Source organism: Salvelinus fontinalis, chromosome 13, assembly GCF_029448725.1.
Source record: "Salvelinus fontinalis isolate EN_2023a chromosome 13, ASM2944872v1, whole genome shotgun sequence".
NCBI lineage: Eukaryota > Metazoa > Chordata > Actinopteri > Salmoniformes > Salmonidae > Salvelinus > Salvelinus fontinalis.
In genome coordinates, this window is record NC_074677.1 from 54,855,165 (window position 1) to 54,874,183 (window position 19,019).

General features: G+C 42.6%; 2 protein-coding genes and 1 non-coding gene across 3 annotated transcripts; 2 read left to right on the forward strand and 1 right to left on the reverse strand.

Annotated features, from left to right (window-relative positions):
* Positions 1–1,248: 1,248 nt before the first annotated feature.
* Positions 1,249–1,324, forward strand: trnae-uuc (transfer RNA glutamic acid (anticodon UUC)). The gene has a single exon. It is a non-coding gene; the product is annotated as a tRNA-Glu (tRNA).
* A 5,502-nt stretch (positions 1,325–6,826) lies between these two features.
* LOC129869075 (zinc finger protein ZIC 3-like) lies at positions 6,827–10,903 on the forward strand. Its single transcript, XM_055943566.1, has 3 exons — positions 6,827–8,260; positions 8,493–8,656; positions 9,376–10,903. Exons 1-3 carry the CDS (start codon positions 7,282–7,284, stop codon positions 9,568–9,570), a joined length of 1,338 nt encoding a protein of 445 aa, XP_055799541.1. The 5' UTR covers positions 6,827–7,281; the 3' UTR covers positions 9,571–10,903.
* A 2,011-nt stretch (positions 10,904–12,914) lies between these two features.
* Positions 12,915–18,602, reverse strand: LOC129869076 (pinopsin-like). Its single transcript, XM_055943567.1, has 4 exons — positions 18,091–18,602; positions 16,973–17,301; positions 13,995–14,228; positions 12,915–13,863 (listed from the first exon to the last, which is right to left on the reverse strand). Exons 1-4 carry the CDS (start codon positions 18,467–18,469, stop codon positions 13,630–13,632), a joined length of 1,176 nt encoding a protein of 391 aa, XP_055799542.1. The 5' UTR covers positions 18,470–18,602; the 3' UTR covers positions 12,915–13,629.
* Positions 18,603–19,019: the final 417 nt, after the last annotated feature.

Here is a 19,019-nt window from a genome sequence, read left to right on the forward strand (position 1 = left end):
TTGGAATAGTTTCAATTACAAAATGTTCTTCCATATCAAAGGCTGTGATAACATTACACATTACAAAATCAAAGTCACGCCGTGAGAAATATTTCAAATCTTTCTCACTGACAAATATTTCAATAATATTTCCAACTCATTGAAACATCAGACTCTCACAAAACATGGAGGATCCTGATACAACATTTCGTCCTACCAGGGACAAGAACATCTAAAAATGGTTACCATCCCTGAATCATATTTTTTCTTGACAAATTGACAGCTCAGAACATAATCTTAGCATTTATTTACATACACAGACATCAAAAAATAAAAGATGTTGGTTGGGGGTGCGTTCGTTAGATCTATTTAATCCATTTGGCCATGACTTTGACCAAATTCAATCTATGCTACTGTATCTGTCTTAAAGATCAGGCTCAGAGACGTTTCAACATCCTGATGCCTAAACATCCTTTGTCTCATACTGGTGCCCTTATGATCATGAGAGTGTTTTGATATTGATTTAATAATGGGACTCGGTTACTATGAACTGAATCGCGTATGCTCGGTACTTTACTTGGACTGAATTAGTTGCTGGTACTCATTTTGGGTGCTGGTAATGTTTATATTTAGGTGCAGGAGCTCCACAATACTTCTGAGCTAATAATCTATGAGGAACAGGAGATCAAGCAGTAGAATATTTGAAGTGCATGCACTGAGCTCCGGTGAGCTCCTGCCCAAGGCAAGCACTGTGTACGCTGCCTTTTGAGTTTTGAATTATTAAGGAGCTTGCTATTGAGGCCTGCATTCAATGCTTTGCATTTCGACCAAAGACTCAAGGAGTGATCATCACAAATAATTAATTCATGTTTACTCTGTGGTTGCGGATAATTCCTTTTCAATGCCAAAGGCCTCTGAATAATAGTTGAATGAGATTGCTGATGCCTCTGATGGGGAGGCCATTTGAACGAATCTGTATATAAACGTCGCAACACGCTAGATTGGTTAGGGCACATGTTTATTGCCTATCACCAACATAATATTACCAATCCAATTGTTTTGTGTTGTTGCGTGAATTGTATCAATGTGTTTGCTTATGGGGTTATTGAACACACCTTACTTGTGAAAAATCAGCGAGAGCCCTCGAACCATGGATCACAGTGATCCTAGTGACTCCTCAAATTTGAAACACAGGGACATCCCTGCAGCAAGCGGATGCCAAAAAACATCATAACTAGGGGCTGGCATTTCTTAGATGGCTGAGAAAGTGGTCCCGTGTGGCTCAGTTGGTAGAGCATGGCGCTTTCAACGCCAGGGTTGTGGGTTCGATTCCCACGGGGGACCAGTACAAAAAAGTATGAATGTATATACTTGTAAGTCGCTCTGGATAAGAGCGTCTGCTAAATGACTTAAATGTACATGTAAAGTAGATGGATAGCAAAGGGAGATGCTTCTTGCATCCAAAAAGTAGGTCCATGTTAATGATGGGGAAAAGCTTCAGGATTTCCTCACTTGTACGTTTTGATCCGCCAGGCCTATAGTTTCCAATGGCTCCAAACTGTTTTTACAAAAATGGGATTACGATTAAAGGCACGGCTTCAAATTTGAGCTCTGTTTTCCCCGAAGTAGAAATGTCATAGACCAGGCTACCTGGATAGTTCATTCTTGTATTTATTTATTCGTTTCATTCGAGCTACGGTCTGCTGCACCTGGTACTCTATGTGATAGACTACCTACGGAGGGACTCCGTAATGCCCCAATCTGATCCGTGACACCGCCTGGAGTTTGTTCAATTTTATTGGCACTTGGATTGGAACCGGTGCTATGGTTAAATAATAACATGAAAATAAATATTTTTTGGCCACACACATTTATTTTTTATTATTAATTTAACAAGGCAAGCCAGATAAGAACAAATTCTTATTAAACAATGACGTCCTACCCCGGCCAAACCTAACCCGGACCACGCTGGGCCAATTGTGCGCCGCCCTATGGGACTCCCAATCACGGCCGGTTGTGATACCAGTGGTGGGTTTGGTATTGAAAAACAGAAGCATATGCAGAAAAGTACCTCATACCTACGATAAAATATTGTGATGGATCTGTGATGTTATTATAGTCAAAAACCTGGTTGCCAGGAGACTGTCACTTGGCTTCAAGTGGATCTTCCAGCAAGACAATAACCCCAAGCACACATCAAAATCCACAAAGAAATGGTTCATTGACCATACAAATAAACATTTTGCATTGGCCATCTCAGTCTCCGGACTTGAACCCCATTGAATACCTATGGTTTGAATTGAAGAGGGCAGTCCATAAGAACAGATGAAGGATATCAAGGATCTGGAAAGATTCTGTATGGAGGAATGATCTAAGATCCCTCCCAACGTGTTCTCCAATCTCAGAGAGCATTGAGAAAAAGGCTCAGTGCCATTATCCTCAGAAGGGGATGGTGATGGAGTAGAACTGAAAACAGGGGTGTCAAATAATTTTTACCCTTATCTTTTAAAGTTATTATTAAACAATGTCTCTTTTTTTCTGAGCAATTGTATTAGTATAAAATAATATTCAGTACCAGTCAAAAGTTTGGACACACCTACTCATTGAAGGGTTTTTCTTTATTTTTACTATTTTCTACATTGTAGAATAATAGTGAAGACTTCAAAACGATGAAATAACACATGGAATCATGTAGTAACCAACAAAGTGTTAAACAAATCAAATTATTTTTTTTATTTGAGATTCTTCAAAGTAGCCACCCTTTGCCTTGATGACAGCTTTGCACACTCTTGGCATTCTCTCAACCAGTTTCCCCTGGAATGCTTTTCCAACAGTCTTGAAGGAGTTCCCACATATGCTGAGCCCTTGTTAGCTGCTTTTCCTTCACTCTGTGGTCCAACTCATCCCAAACCATCTCAATTGGGTTGAGGTCGGGTGATTATGGAGGCCAGGTCATCTGATGCAGAACTCCATCCCTCTCCTTCTTGGTCAAATAGCCCTTTCACAGCCTGGAGGTGTGTTGGGTCATTGTCCTGTTGAGAAACAAATGATAGTCCACTAAGCCAAAACCAGATGGGATGGTGTATCGCTGCAGAATGTTGTGGTAGCCATGCTGGTTAAGTGTGCCTTGAATTCTAAATAAATCACTGACAGTGTCACCAGCAAAGCACCATCAAACCTCCTTCTCCACGCTTCACGGTGGGGACTACACATCCAGAGATCCTCAGTTCACCTACTCTGCGTCTAACAAAGACACAGCGGTTGGAACCTAAATTTGGACTCATCAAACCAAAGGACAGATTTCCACTGTTCTAATGTCCATTGCTCGTGTTTCTTGGCCAAAGCAAGTCTCTATTTTGTTATTATTGTCCTTTAGTAGTGTTTTTTTGCAGCAAATCGACCATGAAGGCCTGATTCACTCAGTCTCCTCTGAACAGTTGATGTTGAGATGTGTCTGTTACTTGACCTCTGTGAAGCATTTATTTGGGCTGCAATTTCTGAGGCTGGTAATTCGAATGAACTTATCCTCTGCAGCAGAGGTAACTCTGGGTCTTCCTTTCCTGTGGCGGTCCTCATGAGAGCCAGTTTCATCATAGCGCTTGATGGTTTTTGCGACTGAACTTGAAGAAACATCCAAAGTTCTTGACATTTTCCGCATTGACTGACCTTCATGTCTTAAATGAATGATGGATTGTCGTTTCTGTTCTTGCCATAATACGGACTTGGTCTTTTACTAAATATGGCTATCTTCTGTATACCACCCCTACCTTGTCACAACACAACTGATTGTCTCAAACACATTAAGAAGGAAATACATTTCACATATTAACTTATAAGAAGGCACACCTGTTAATTGAAATGCATTCCAGGTGAATACCTCATGAAGCTGGTTGAGAGAATGCCAAGAGTGTGCAAAGCAGTCATCAAGGCAAAGGGTGGCTACTTTGAAGAATCTCAAATAAAAAATATATTTAGATTTGTTTAACACTTTTTTTTGGTTACTACATGATTCCATATGTGTTATTTCCTAGTTTTGATGTCTTCACTGTTATTCTACAACGTAGAAAATAGTAAAAATTAAGAAAAACCCTTGAATGAGTAGGTTTACCCAAACTTTAAACGGGTACTCTAATTTCCACACAAAAAATAGCATGCAATGCAATATAGCTCAGTGTGTATTATTTATTGTGTAGTATTTTTGCTTATCTTTATCAAGGGTGCCCATAATTATGGATCAGACAGTATATTCCTCAAGAATCAATGGGTGTATATCATTAATTTATAAGTCAAAAAATGGATGTAGCAACTAAGGATTCTAGCTTTTAAAAGCCTTGAATGAATCACACATACACCAATGCAAATCGTAATGTTGTCTATTCTGCTTTTTTTGTGGTTCAGGTTGATATTGAACTATATGTAGGTAAAAACTATGATAATAGGCCAATAGGCCCCAAAAAATTATAGCAACTATAGTCAATCAGCTAACCATATTTTAATTTTGTTTGTTTGAATTTTTAACTGTCTGGCCTACCACTATAACCTACCACTATAACCTACCACTATAACCTACCACTATAGCCTACCACTATAACCTACACGTGGCAGCAAAACTGGATGAAATTGCTCAATTGCTCTGAAACAGAAGTGATTCTTGGGATAAACAAATATAGTCTAAACCGTAGGCTACATAAAACCTCTCTGAGATCTCCCAATTTTTAGGCATATGGGCACATAAACAGCCCTTTCAAATGACGTGTAAGTGATTGGTGATAAAATATTCAATAACATTGTTGCATAAATACACTGAAATGTTTCCTGTGTGTTAAACAGTAGCCTAAGCTAGCAATTATCTCGGTTTTTCGGACATATTCGTCTATCGGGGCCTGTCTATAAATTCAGGAAACAACACATATTCACACAATTGACAGGCTACTTGTGTTATTATGAATTCTGTAGCAAAATATCAGTTGTTTCAAATACACTACTTTTATTTTCAAACATGCATGGGGCCGGACAGGATCAAATGACCCAGATATTTTTATGTACAGTGAACAAAAATATAAACGCAACATGTAAAGTGTTGGTTTCGTGAGCTGAAATAAAAGATCCCTGAAATGTTCCACACGCACAAAAAGCTTATTTCTCTCATATTTTGTGCACAAATTTGTTTACATTCCTGTTAGTGAGCATTTCTCCTTTGCCAAGATAATCCATCCACTTGACAGGTGTGGCATATCAATGTGCAGTTTTGTTACACAACACAATGCCACAGATGTCTCAAGTTTTGAGGGAGCATGCAATTGGCATGCTGACTGCAGGAATGTCCACCAGAGCTGCTGTCAGTGAATCAAATGTTCATTTTTTTACTATAAGAAGCCTCCAATGTCGTTTTAGAGAATTTGTGGCATTACGTCCAACCGGCCTCACAACAGCAGACCACATGTGACCACGCCAGCCCAGGACCTCCACACAAACTGTCAGAAACCGTATCAGGAAAACTCATGCGCGTGCTCGTCGTCCTCGCCAGGGTCTTGACCTGACTGCTGTTCGGTGTCGTAACTGACTTCAGTGGGCAAATGTTCACCTTCGATGGTCACTGGTACGCTGGAGAAGTGTGCTCTTCACGCATGAATTCCGTTTCAACTGTACTGGGCAGATGGCAGACAGCTTGTATAGCGTTGTGTGGGAGAGCGGTTTGCTGATGTCAACGTTGTGAACAGAGTGCCCCATGGTGGAGGTGGGGTGTTGGTATGGGCAGACATAAGCTACGGACAATGAACACAATTGCATTTTATGGATGGCAATTTGAATGCACAGAGATACTGTGACGAGATCTTGAGGCCGTTTGTAGTGCCATTCATCCGCCGCCATCACCTCATGTTTCAGCATGATAGTGCACAGCCCCATGTCGCAAGGTAGCCTGCATGGCCCCTTGTCAACGTTGTGAACAGAGTGTCCCATGGTGGAGGTGGGGTTATGGTATGGGCAGGCATAAGCTACGGACAATGAACACAATTGCATTTTATGGATGGCAATTTGAATGCACAGAGATAGCGTGACGAGATCATGAGGCCCATTGTGGTGCCATTAATCCGCTGCCGTCAGTCAGCTCATGTTTCTGCATGATAATGCACGGCCCCATGTCGCAAGGATCTGTACACAATTCCTGGAAGCTGAAAATGGCCCAGTTCTTCCATGGTCTGCATAATCACCAGACATGTCACCCACTGATGATGTTTGGGATGCTCTGGATCGACGTGTACGAAAGTGTGATCCAGGTCGCCAATATCCAGCAACTTTGCACAGACTTTGAAGAGGAGTGGGACAACATTCCACAATCAGCCTGATCAACTCTTTGCGTCATACCAGATACTGATTGGTTTTCTGAATCAAACCCTTACTGTTTTTTAAAGGTATTTGTGACCAACAGATGCATATCTGTATTCCCAGTCATGTGAAACCCATAGATTAGAGCCTAAAGAATTTATTTAAATTGACTGGTTTCCTTATATGAACTGTAACTCAGTCAAATCTTTGAAATTGTTGCATGTTGCGTTTATATTTTGGTTCAGTGTAATCATTTTGCAACCTGCACAAATGTAATTTTTATTTGGAGGCAGTTTCATGGGCATGGCCTTTAAAGACCTGTCCGGTACCACGTGAGAATTTTACGGTGTAAATACTACAGTGCGGGTTTGGTTGAATTACCCAATACTGAAATTCCAAACATTGCCGATCTAAAGCAGCAGCAGCAGCAGCATCATTGCAGGTAGTGGTGGTAACTAGTGTCGAGCGTATAGCAATGACGCGAAGCAGAGTCATGGAAGACATGGGAATAAAGGTACACTTTTTGATAGACAAGAAATAGGACAGCTTGACGGGTTTGGTGTTACTACGGACGCTTTGGAGGACATGCAGGCTACCAGTTTGCAATGAGGAAATAGCTTGTCAATTCATTCACTGTGCGAAAAATCACGTGCCAAGAGGTTATCTTGGATGTCATTGGTTACTGTATGGGTGCTGCTGTTGTCGTATTTGGGTGGAGTGATTGACTTGATTCGACCAAATACATTTAGACTACTATAGCCTACGTAATCGAAAGTGTTAGGAGTTTGACCCCCTCTCACTTTGTGCCCTCTGAACCTTGATTTCAAGCGATTTTGTGGGTTGGCCAACATTTAACAGAATGGAAGCATACATACGATTTTCGCGCAGTATGGCCATGTTGGAGACCATTTGGCTGTTATGAGGCTGTAAAAGGTTTCCGTATTGCTTTATTTGTTTTTCATCTTCTGCGCTTCAATGACCAAGCTCGTTAACGGTGGTGCGCAATTCTCCGCGCTTGGTGTCGGGGGCGTTGGAATACCAAGACAACATGAACCGGGGGACAACGACCTTCGGTTAGGGATCAGCCCGTATGGAGAGACCTCTCACTTCGCAGCCTTCAATCTCATTGCCGCGTGTCAAGACATTGCCCCCGCACAGAAGTCCCAGTTTGTTCCCCAAGTCTCTGGATACGCAGCTGCGCTAGGAAGCCACTACGGAGGCCACATCGGTTCACATGGATACAGAGCTATCGATTCCAGGAATTTTACGTTTACCTATCGCACTCCAGACATTGTCGATTCCGCAGCAAGAGATACTACGCACGGACATTTCAGCCGCACCGCAACAGCAAGTGTGCGAATTCCCCCAAGGATCTCTGAAAACCGAGCGCACACTCTATTTTCGTCTATAGGTGAACAGAGCGCATCCCCAAATGGATACATGGCGAATAGCAGGGCGCATTTGGGTACACAGGGAGACATATACGTGGGAGCAGATCCGCATCAACCTGTCTCGGGCCCGTACCCGCATTTCTGTGATACCCAGCGACACTTTGGTCACAATGTGGACATGGGTATGAGAGTGACAACACAGACTGGTCACGGTGCTTTCTTTCGATACATGCGACAGCACTCTAAGCAGGATGTCACTTGTAAATGGATAGATGCGAATCAGACGAATCAACTCCAAAAAACGTGCGGCAAGATGTTTTGCTGTACGTCCGAGCTGGTTACGCACGTCTCCATGGATCACGTCGGCGGTCCAGACCAGAGTCTGCATACTTGCTTTTGGGAGGATTGTCCGAGAGAAGGCAAATCTTTTAAAGCGAAGTATAAACTAGTCAATCACATTCGTGTACACACTGGAGAAAAGCCATTCAATTGTCCCTTTCATGGCTGTGGGAAAATGTTTGCCAGGTCGGAAAATTTGAAAATACATAAGAGGATTCATACGGGTAATGAGCCTGCCATACATGCTATAAAACCAACCGGCCTAACACGCAATATGTAATGTTTTATTTGAACTTGGTTGAAGTTACAATGCTCTTTGTTTAAGACTGCTATGGGTCCAACTTTGGCCAATTATCAGTCAATAGGCCTATCCAACTGCAACTTTGACCTGCAACGCATTACAATTTCTGAACTCCACGTCTATGTTAAAATTAGGCTACATATTTTCTTTGGCAGGTGAGAAGCCCTTCAAATGCGAATTCGAAGGCTGCGACAGGCGGTTCGCAAATAGCAGCGACAGAAAAAAACACACGCACGTTCATACCTCAGACAAGCCATACATCTGCAAGCTGTGCGACAAGGCCTACACTCATCCCAGCTCTCTGAGGAAACACTCGAAGGTAAGCCATTTTTTCTGGAGAATGAATGCAAATGTACCGGTAACTGCCAAAATAAAGGAAACACCAACATAAAGCGTCAATAGGGCGTTAGGCCATCAGGAGACAGAACAGCTTCAATTAACCTTGGCATAGAGTGTCTGGTGGTTGCGACACCATTCTTCCACGATAAATTCCATAATTTTGTGTTTTATTGATTGTGGTGGAAAACGCTGTCTCAGGCACCACTCCATAATCTCCCATAAGTGTTCAATTGGGTTAAGATCTGGTGACTGAGACCGCCGTGGCATATGGTTTACATCGTTTTCATGCTCATCAAACCATTGTGACCGCTCCTGCCTTATGGATGGGAGCATTGTCATCCTATGAGGGCTATCCAAAGTAATGGCCTGCCCAGCATTTTTATACATGACCCTAAGCATGATGGGACGTTAATTGCTCAATTAACTCAGGAACAACACCTGTGTGGAAGCAACTGCTTTCAATATACATTTTATCCCTCATTTACTCAAGTGTTTCCGTTATTTTGGCAGTTACCTGTAGGCCTATATGACCTAAAAATCACGTTTCTGCATTATTTCAATGTTTTTTTTAAACACACACAAAACATTACAAACACAACGGAAGGACTACATAGGCATTTCTTTTCAATCAATTGGATCAATCAAAAAAAAATTAAGTTTTAAATGATCAAATGTACAATAAATGTTCTCACTTCGCAGGTTCACAAATCTCAAACCTCGGAGAACTCCCCAACGGGAACTTCTGGATATGAGTCGTCCACGCCACCAGCTCCGTGTAGACCTACATCCTCAACCATCGAAGACTCGACAAAAACATCCATGCTGCTGGTCAAGCGTCATAAGTCAATATTCAAAGAGGATCTCTCAACCAATTTGGTTGAATGGTACGTTTGAAAGGGTTAACTGTCCAAGTGTAAACACTAAAACGTCAATAGAATTAGGAACACAGGCCTATCGGCATACGTTTGCCAAGTTTTCAACAAAGTTACAGAAAACACAGGGTATAGGCCTATGCATTGCATTAGTGTTATGCTTTAAAGGCGCCATCATAACATTTGGTAATTTTGGAGTAACTTCTATTCTGTATGCTCCCTCCCAAATGTTTGGAAAAGTCTTATCCTTGGAATAGACTACACATTGACTGTATAACAGATGAAAATGTGACCCACACAAAGCCTTTAAATTAATAGTTAGGCCTCTATATAAGCCTCTAGGCTACTGATAAATATACAAATAAATGAATACATGATGAAAGACAAAAATATACGAAATTAATAAGCAAAAGCCAAATAGGCCTATAGTATAAAAAGAAAGAAGGAAAGCAGATGACCGAGAAAATGTATTAATAGATAGAGTTGAAGAACAGTATAGGCTCATTTGCATGTTAATAGGCTAGCGCTAGCCTATTTTAGCTCTTTTGTCAGAATCCGTTTTAAGACAGAAAAAGATAGGTCTACTGTGGTCGACATTCCATGTCGCCTTTAGGAAAGAACAACATAAAAATGAACGGCTTCATTTCTCTATCTTGAAATATATCGTTTATAATATCATTTATTTAATTGTATTTTTGTTGGAACGTATTATAATGTTGGTGTATACATTTTACGGATAGAAATCAATCAAATACAAATTATATTTCTATCACATTCATAAGAGGCATGCAACTTCAGTCAAAACTTTAATAAGAAATATGTTTATGGGCATTTTATACGATGTTGAGTCTAACTTAGATAAGATCCATTTGTATAGATGTGTAGGCGTTTATTTTTTAGTTTTTGGAGTCGTAACCTACTTTTTGCTAAATGATTCCCAAGATCCAGTATTTGAGGACAATGCTAAAGTTGACAACCCATTACTGCCCACAAGACACAAAATAATCTGAAAGTATTCAGTTGAACATCAAGGGAAAGATTTTAAACAAGCAATTTAAACAATCTGGTATAGGCCTAGTATGTTGTTCAGTTCGTCAAACTAGCATCACATTCAGACTCAAGTAGTCATCTGTTGTTTTCCCCGCTGGAATTCAAAAATTAAATGAAAGCTAAATGTAAACTACCATAGAACAAGGCAAAAGTTTAATAAATATCAGGAACAATAAAATAAATTACATAAATCTGACCTTTAAAAAAGAAAATGGCGGCCTTTAATTTATGGCTCGTTGATTTGTTGGAAAGGATTCCATCGGTGCAGTGTATCCCAAATGGCCAATAAATTGGTACTACTTTAATTCTCCTTTCCCTGTTTATTTATCATGATGCTGTGCATTGTGTAGATCCATACACTAATCTGCTCTCAATATAACCTATGAGATATCGTCTGCTTAGAAAATGAAGACATTGTGTTGAAAAACCTGGATATCCCTTATCAGATTATTATAATGAATGCCATTTTGACGATGAGCACGGGAGCAGAGAGAACCCATATTTAAATCAATGCACTGCGCCGTGTATTATCTATTGCAAGTGTTTATTTTACTGTTGGCCTTGAACGGGCACACAACCCTGAAGCACCTCCTCAACCTACCCTTCATCTCTATTCGTCAAGATCTGCTGGCTTAGCTCGCACTACGTTCTAAGAGGATCAACCGATATAAGCAGTTTCCAACGGCCCTTTGTCACGCAAGTGTTTGTGTCATCGTTGAGGGGGTCTAGTCGTGTTGATTTCTAAAGGATAGCCTGGCTGTGCCAATGTCAACAGACTTCCTGTCGGTTCTGCGTTTTGGGGGACAACCTCACAAGTATCAAATGTGTACTCAGTAATATCACCGCAATTTCCCAAGCGATTGAGTAATCATGCTTGCCACATATTTGATTTCGATTTTTTTTTTTCCAAAATTCCCCCATATCTTCATCTTCCCTGTTCTCCTGCTTCCTCTTCACCATACTCATCCTCATTGACCTCCACGGCACTGTTCTGAGGAGACTCCTGTCATAGGAGAGGAGCGGTCAGCCATGGTGGTGGTGGTGGTGGTGGTGAAGGTTGTGGTGACAGGCTCGAGCCTGCAGTAATTGCGCCCCTGCTGAGGTGCTGGCCTGTCTTGGATCAGGGCCCAGCAGGAGGGGGGCCCCTGACCCTGCAACCATGGAAACAGCCAGGGGAGGAGGAGGAGGCGAGGGGCCTAACCAGTCACAGACTAAGACCTCCTACTGGCTCTTCTCTCATCTCTCATACTCACTCAACTGAACAAAAATGAATCTTCCACCTCTTTGGAACATTTGGGAGAGGAGAAACTGATGAACAAATATGAAATTCCATCTACAGTTGAGGCTGACGAGGAGGGAAGGGAAGTTAGAGACCTAGCATTCACAAAACCGTTTATAATCAACGGTTTTGACTATAAAACCGTTCAGATAATTAGTTGATTATCTGGAGACTGGTGAGAAACAGAAAATTAAACTATTTGTTAAACATTATAGGTCCTCATCATTCATCAAAAATGTTGCTCCACTTTTCTGATTCCAAAGTATTTCTTTCCCCTCTCTGTGTGTGCGTGCATGCATTTGTGTCTACTCCCCTTCATGACTTTTAAACTTATTTTCAACAGTCTCTCCTCTCAGTGCCAGACCAAGCCTCTGGGCTAGTAGGGTACACATCTACCCCTGACCACCTGCTGGGCTCAGAGCACTGGCCCAGTCTATGACTCTCTCCCCCCTCCATCATGGTCCCCTCCCTCTACCGACATTTGCTTTGGTCCCTATTTTTGTCCACTTTCCTATCTTCACATCTGGGTCATTTTGGACAGATAGATGAGCTATTGCTATATTATAAGCCCCCTCGTACAGTAGCTGTATGCAGAAAGAAGAGGAAGAATCAACTTCACAGGACTGCCACATAAAAAGGAGGGCGGATACATCATGAATCACATGGGTTTGAAGTGGGTCATGTCTAGATGGGATTCCAGCTTTTGTCAAATTGATCTTTAGATGTATCTTTTCTTTTTGGCATTTTAGCTAACCCTAACCCTTTCCTAACCTGCCACGTTTATTCTCCTAACCTGCTGCGTAAGTTCTCCTAAACATGCTACGAGAAGTCAATTCTGACAAAAGCTGAAACCCTTCTAGCCATGATCTTAGAAGTGGTTTACCTCTGCTCGTGGCATTCCATTGTGAGGTGTGGTTCATTAGTGATAAAAGCCCATTCGGGCTTATAGTGCCATCTAGTGGTGGAAAGGAGATGTAGCGGGCAGCCTTTCAGCAGGGTGACGGTCCAAATAACACTGAATCTTCCTTTACACACGATCTTTGTAAAACATCTTTATTAAACAAGTCACTACATCAATGATAACCCAATGTCAAAGTGTAACAATGTTCATAGATAAAGAAAAGGTTAGGAGCCCCCTATCAGAGCATCTTAATAATGTGACAACCATCTTGTAAAAGAATGGTGATTCTCAACATGAATACCGGGAGCGTTGTGAATGTTACTGTGTTTGAACATGCGTCCACAACAAGGCATCCGGGTTCTAGTTACATGTGAGAGAACCCATGATGAACAATGGGTTGTCATCTCATAATCTACATCGGAAACACTGCCATCAAGTTCTGCAGACACATCAACTCACCGACCGCTTGGTACAAAGATTATATACAGGAGATCTTACATCTGGAGGGATGTGGGGGGCTGGGTTTACTAAAACGCATGAATGTTTTTATCTCTACAGACTCCAACATAGGTCAATGTTACAGCAGGCTGCCACCTTGTGGCCGAACAGCACACATTCAACCGCAGGGTGAAGGAAAAGGTTGCTGCGATATAAATGACAGAGCATTTACACATCCAGGTGACAAATAACACCATTTAACGAAAAGAGAGATACTTATGTATCTCCAGTTTGCAGCAGAATAGATAACTTCCTCTATCATATCATATTTTGCAGTGTGGGGCACCATGTGTTTTGCCTCATATGAGCAGGGGAGTGGGCTCATTCTCCACTGCCCAGAATACCTCTGTTCCTCAAGGGGTGTAGTGTACAACCAGGACCAGGTCAGGTTTCTCTCTCTGCTGGCCACATGTCTGAGTCTTCGAGGAGGTCCCACTGCCGTCCAGAGGCTTGCGTGTACCAGGCTCCTCTGGGGCTGGAGAGTTGCCATTAGGGCCAACCACTCGGCTGCTGGGCAGGGTGTGGAGGGTGTGGCTGCCTGCCGGCTCTGACCCACAGCTCATGAAGGCCAGGAAGCACCTGTAGAACTGGCACACATGACATCATCAATGCGTCCACTGTGTAATAACTGAGTACTGACATAAAAGGTTTCCCCCATTTCCATATCAAATCACTGAGAAGTAGAACAATGGCCAGTGTCCCGTTGATAAGCCGTTACCTGGTTATTTAAAAGCCCATATATGACAGGGTTAAGAAAGGTGCTACTTTTGGCAAGGATGGAGGGGACAATGCTTGTGGTGGGGCTGACCAGGCCAACCTGGCCGAAGGTGGCCAGCAGAGCCACCACCCCGTAGGGCATCCAGCACAGCAGGTAGCAGGACACCATGGAGACAACCATCACCAACACATGGGTCTCCCGCCGCTGTGCAGACGACTGGTTGATTTTGGCTACCTGAGGAGATAACACATTTTATTCAAGTTACTTACAAAACCCTGTACCAAAGCCTCACTACCATCGGGTCATTAACATTCTCAGTGGTCAGGTTTAGGTTATAGTGACAGCAGTGTAAAAGGCTGCCTCGTGATGTCAGTATATCAGGGAATGAACACATAAAACACGCTTATTTCATGTTTACGCGGGGAAATCATATAACCATTACACAGACAGTCATAGGGACCATCACTTTTTAACCTAGAAAAACAGGCATAGAAGCTAGAGGTCATGGTTAATAATGGCTAAAAAGTGATGGTCAAATCCCCATGGGATAGACTCGACTCCTGAAATCGACTGGTTAAATGATAGAAACAACACTGATTCTGAGATGTGCATAAGTCCCCGTTGTGCAGTAAAACTATATGATCATTGATCTACTCCTTGAAGTCTATACATATTCTGTTTGCCCACTTAAGACACGATGATGTCATGACCTCTAATGTTTTTCTGCACAAGTGTTCCCCATGAAATCCATGAATCATTTGATATGCTGCGTGTAACTAATAGTTCTCCCTGCATGGTAAACAATAGGTAATGATGAGAATAGTGGGGTGGAGATAACTTCTTGTTGATGGATGTGGAGCAATATTACCCCCCATCAATTACAATTTAGCAACGCAGATGTAGACTACCCAGTAACTAAAGTTGTCGCGTTTTTCACCACATAAGAAAACGTGTCCGAAACAGAGAAATCTGGCTAAAATAAATCTCAACTTGTTTACATGAATGAAAAGTCATCTCTCATCTTAATAGTCGAACCACAACAAATATAAGGCACACTGGAGTGGAACAAGCCTCGACACCTGACAAAGGAAATCAAACACAATGGGGGTGTAAATCAACAACCTCGTGTCAATTTCTGCTGTCATTCCAACTTGTCAGCCACCTGCAGCGCAGTCATTATTGAGTCCTACGCACTTGCTGAGAAAGTCAAGCTGTACTGAAAACTGCCTAATGCATAAAACCACAGTAAGTATACAGTGTATAAGTGTAGCAAAACTGGTGCTCAAAATCATACCCAAGCGGCATGCATTTGTGGCCCAACACCAAGAAAACGTGTTCCTAAATGGCCACAGGGAATATCTATCTGAATGAAAGGAGAGTGAACAAAGACTTATACGTTTATGTTAGGATATAGGACAGGCAATGTGAGTGCTCCTCCGTGCGCTTGGTTTCAGAAGGGCTTCAGAGTAACCATGGTAATTCTGGTTACCATCCGAATGTACTCTTATGGCAGTCAGTCTTCTACAAAACACTTCTGATGTTGTCTTGTCCATGGTCCCTCTGTGTGACATGTGGTGTAAAAACAAGGAAGCCAGCGGTACCACAGGTTGTCGTCATTAGTGACCAATGATAGACACATTCAATCTGGATTCAAAATAATCCCCGGGGTGATTCATTCATGAGACCTATACGAGCTCTGGCCACCAAGACGGACGACTTTCAGACAGGTTGCGTCAGCAGCGATCTCAATCAACCTCAGCTCTCCCCGTCTCCCGCCCAACCTTCCGCCACAAGGCGAAGGACACCACCTCAAAGGGCACCGTGTTGTGGATGAGCCATATTTGAGTTAAGGCTGACAGCCTGTTGTAAACCTGACCTCTCTAGGCATATTTTTCCCCCTGGAGGAAAGACAGACGGTGTCATTGCCACAACCGCTGTTACTCATCTTCTATATATTTTCCACAAAAATGTGTGAGAATCAAGCATCCTTTAAGTTTTCATTTGTTTATGTCCCAAATGTCTCACTATTGCACTAGTGGAAAGGTGGACTAGCAAGCTTGCCTCGCTTTCAGAGTGAAGACTGCAAGCTGGCAGAACTGAGCCTTAATGATGTTGGCCACTAGATTTTCACAGCTGTCCCAACATGATAAATGGTTTCATTGGACTGAACGTGTGGTTCAAGGATTTCTTGCTAATATATTTAACTAAGGTCTGCTATACAAACATTGCGACATTTCCACTTCCTGCTTTTTCAATAATTTTCTCTGTCTTTAACATTTCACCATAACATGTGGAATCTATTCATTCTGCTGTGATCACACAGTCCTTAAGATCACACAGTCCTAAAGATCACACAGCCCTAAAGATCACACAGTCCTAAAGATCACACAGTCCTAAAGATCACACAGTCCTAAAGATCACACAGCCCTAGAGATCACACAGTCCTAAAGATTTAGTAGTTTATCTTTTTTATTTATTAACAAAACACATTAGGAGGTGTGCAAAAAATTCCCTTCAGTGACACATCAGAGACATGATAGGAAATAGAGTGTAAGGGCTGCAATTCAAGGACCGTTTTTTAAAATGCATTTGTGCTGCCTTGATCGTAATCAGTTTTCTACACATGTCAGGCAGCAAGCTGAAGCACTCTGAGCAGTCTTTTGGGAGCGGTCTAGGACAGGGCCCGTGGCAGATTGATGGCTCTCTGGAGAGGGAGATGAAATATGCTTTTTGAGAGACAGATGCTGCCATCAGAGAGAGGTGAAGATGTTTACTCGGGGCAAAGCTATTTGAAAACTCCTTCAGCACACCAACGACGTTGTTTGTGCGACAAACAGTCGAAGAGACATAATCAACCTTGACGTGATTGTCATTGTGGCCACTGTCATTTTCACACGCAAGCACGCCCACCATCATCATCAAAATTCTCACCATGATCAATATAATGCGTACAGCGTAAACCAACAACACTGACTCACCCCGCGGATGGCAAAGAGGATCTTCCCATAGCAGAACATCATGAGTAGCAGGGGAAGCAGGAGGCAGAAGATGAAGAGGCAGGTGACATAGGAGATGTTCCTAGAAGAGCGCTGGTGCCACTGCACTGAGCACGTGGTGCCTGGCCCCTCAGGACCGTAGCTGCTCCAGCCAAAGAAAGGTGGCACCGTCCACACCAAGGAGTAGAGCCAGGCGCCCGCGATGGCCAGCCAGGCCTTCTTGTAGTCAGACGGGTCAGCCTTTGTGTAACACAATATCGTGGAGTAGCGCTCGTAGGAGAGGATTGCCAGGGATACTAGAGAAACGATGCCTGCACAGAGAAATGGATGGAGGTAGAATTGTAGCTTTGGTGAGCATAATGCTACATTCAAACGTAAAGGTTATGCAATACACTGTCCAGAATGTCTACATGGAGTACATTACCAATGGGCCATTGCAATGCATGTGGCACACACATTCACATGCTTGAGCATAGAGGAAGTAAATGTTTTCACATTGCAATCCTTAACTCATACCCTTGCACTCTAAAACCTGTCATATAAATTACACTCTGTCTCCAGATGTCAGCATTTTAAGTCCTGAGCAAGCCCAGGTTACTCCACTTGGTGTATGAAAGGCATGCAGGGCATATACTGCACAGGAGTACACTGTTGATCATTTCCGCTGTGGCAAAAAAATCCAGTCAGCTAAATATGATGTAGGTATGATTCTAATGGTTAGTTGGTATATTGTTGAGCTATGGACAAAATACAGTGTAAACTTAGACCTACATAACAAAAAAAGACAAACATGTATCAAGAAAGACTGGTTTGACTCGGGAACACTTGACTCAAAATACAGTATGTCTCTTTACCAGTCAAACTGACTGTAGTGTGTCTCGAAGATCAAAACTGTTCGTTGCTTATTTACTGTTATGTTAATGCATCATCCATCACATTCAAGACTACATGTAGCATCTCTCACACAGGGCAGAGAGCATGGCGTGAGGGGACCTGTTGAAACATGAGATGACGTACTTTTCTCCCTCGGATTCCAGTCTCTCTGAAACGTTACCAGTATGAATAGGATAGGAAGCGTATAGATCACCAAGTCAACTCACCGAAAAGCGAGTTGGCGAAACCGTACCATTTGCACCCGTGGGCTCCGATGAGCCATCTGCCATAGAGGCTCGCGGCAAAACTAAAGGGAGTTCCGAAGATACACACCAGCATGTCGCTCACACTGATGTTGAGCAGGATGAGGTTGATGGGTGTCCTCAGCACCTGAAACCGCGCAAAGACGAGAAGGACGAATAAGTTGCTGAGGAATCCCAACAGGAAAATGACACCGAGAAACACGGCTACCACTGTGTGCCCTGTCCTGCCGAGTTCGGGCTGCTCCCTGGACATGAGAGTGTCGAGGACACTGTCATTAGCGCTGAGGTTCGTCCCGGAGCTGTCCTCGGTGCTAAAATTTAAGTTGCTGCTCTCAACTACCATGGTAGCACTTGCTGAGTTGGTGGCGCTGGACGAGTAATTTCAAGGGGCCGGGGGAGAATTTTTCTGGATCTCCCACTCACACCTTGTCAGTGCAAACATGGGCAATAAATATCAGTCGCCTGCAGATTTCAGTTTCTCCTGCTCTCGCTTGCAGCTCTACAGATGTAGGCTCTTAATTTGATCAGTCTTTTGGTGCTGAGAATGTTCCTGCACAGAAGGAAATGCAAATTGATAGTGTATTCAAGGTTTAAAAAGGCTTCTAAAGTTTGTAATATTCACTTTAAAATGTCAGACTTGATTTGCCCTAACGAAAAATGTAACCAGTACAACAAATGTCCATTAGGCCTGATTCTAATACTCATAATTCACATTTCCTGTTGCTTTGGGATTATTTTACTGTTGTAGCAAACTGTCTCAAATTAAAATCATGCATCTGTAGCTATACACTTCCAAAAGAGTACCAGGCTATCTATCGACAAAACGGCCCCAGGCGGCTCAACGCCAACTCTTTATTCATCTCACTGTCCCCTTGGCAGTTGTCTTCGTTTTA

Bases quoted from the DNA above. Each gene is read 5' to 3' on its own strand.
- LOC129869075 (XM_055943566.1), top strand. From the start codon at position 7,282: ATGACCAAGCTCGTTAACGGTGGTGCGCAATTCTCCGCGCTTGGTGTC. The intron at 8,261-8,492 runs GTAATGAGCCTG...TTTCTTTGGCAG, and splicing joins ACATAAGAGGATTCATACGG to GTGAGAAGCCCTTCAAATGC. The intron at 8,657-9,375 runs GTAAGCCATTTT...CTCACTTCGCAG, and splicing joins CTCTGAGGAAACACTCGAAG to GTTCACAAATCTCAAACCTC.
- LOC129869076 (XM_055943567.1), bottom strand. From the start codon at position 18,469: ATGGTAGTTGAGAGCAGCAACTTAAATTTTAGCACCGAGGACAGCTCC. The intron at 14,229-16,972 runs GTGAGTCAGTGT...TTATCTCCTCAG, and splicing joins TCCTCTTTGCCATCCGCGGG to GTAGCCAAAATCAACCAGTC. The intron at 13,864-13,994 runs GTAACGGCTTAT...CATGTGTGCCAG, and splicing joins ATGGGCTTTTAAATAACCAG to TTCTACAGGTGCTTCCTGGC.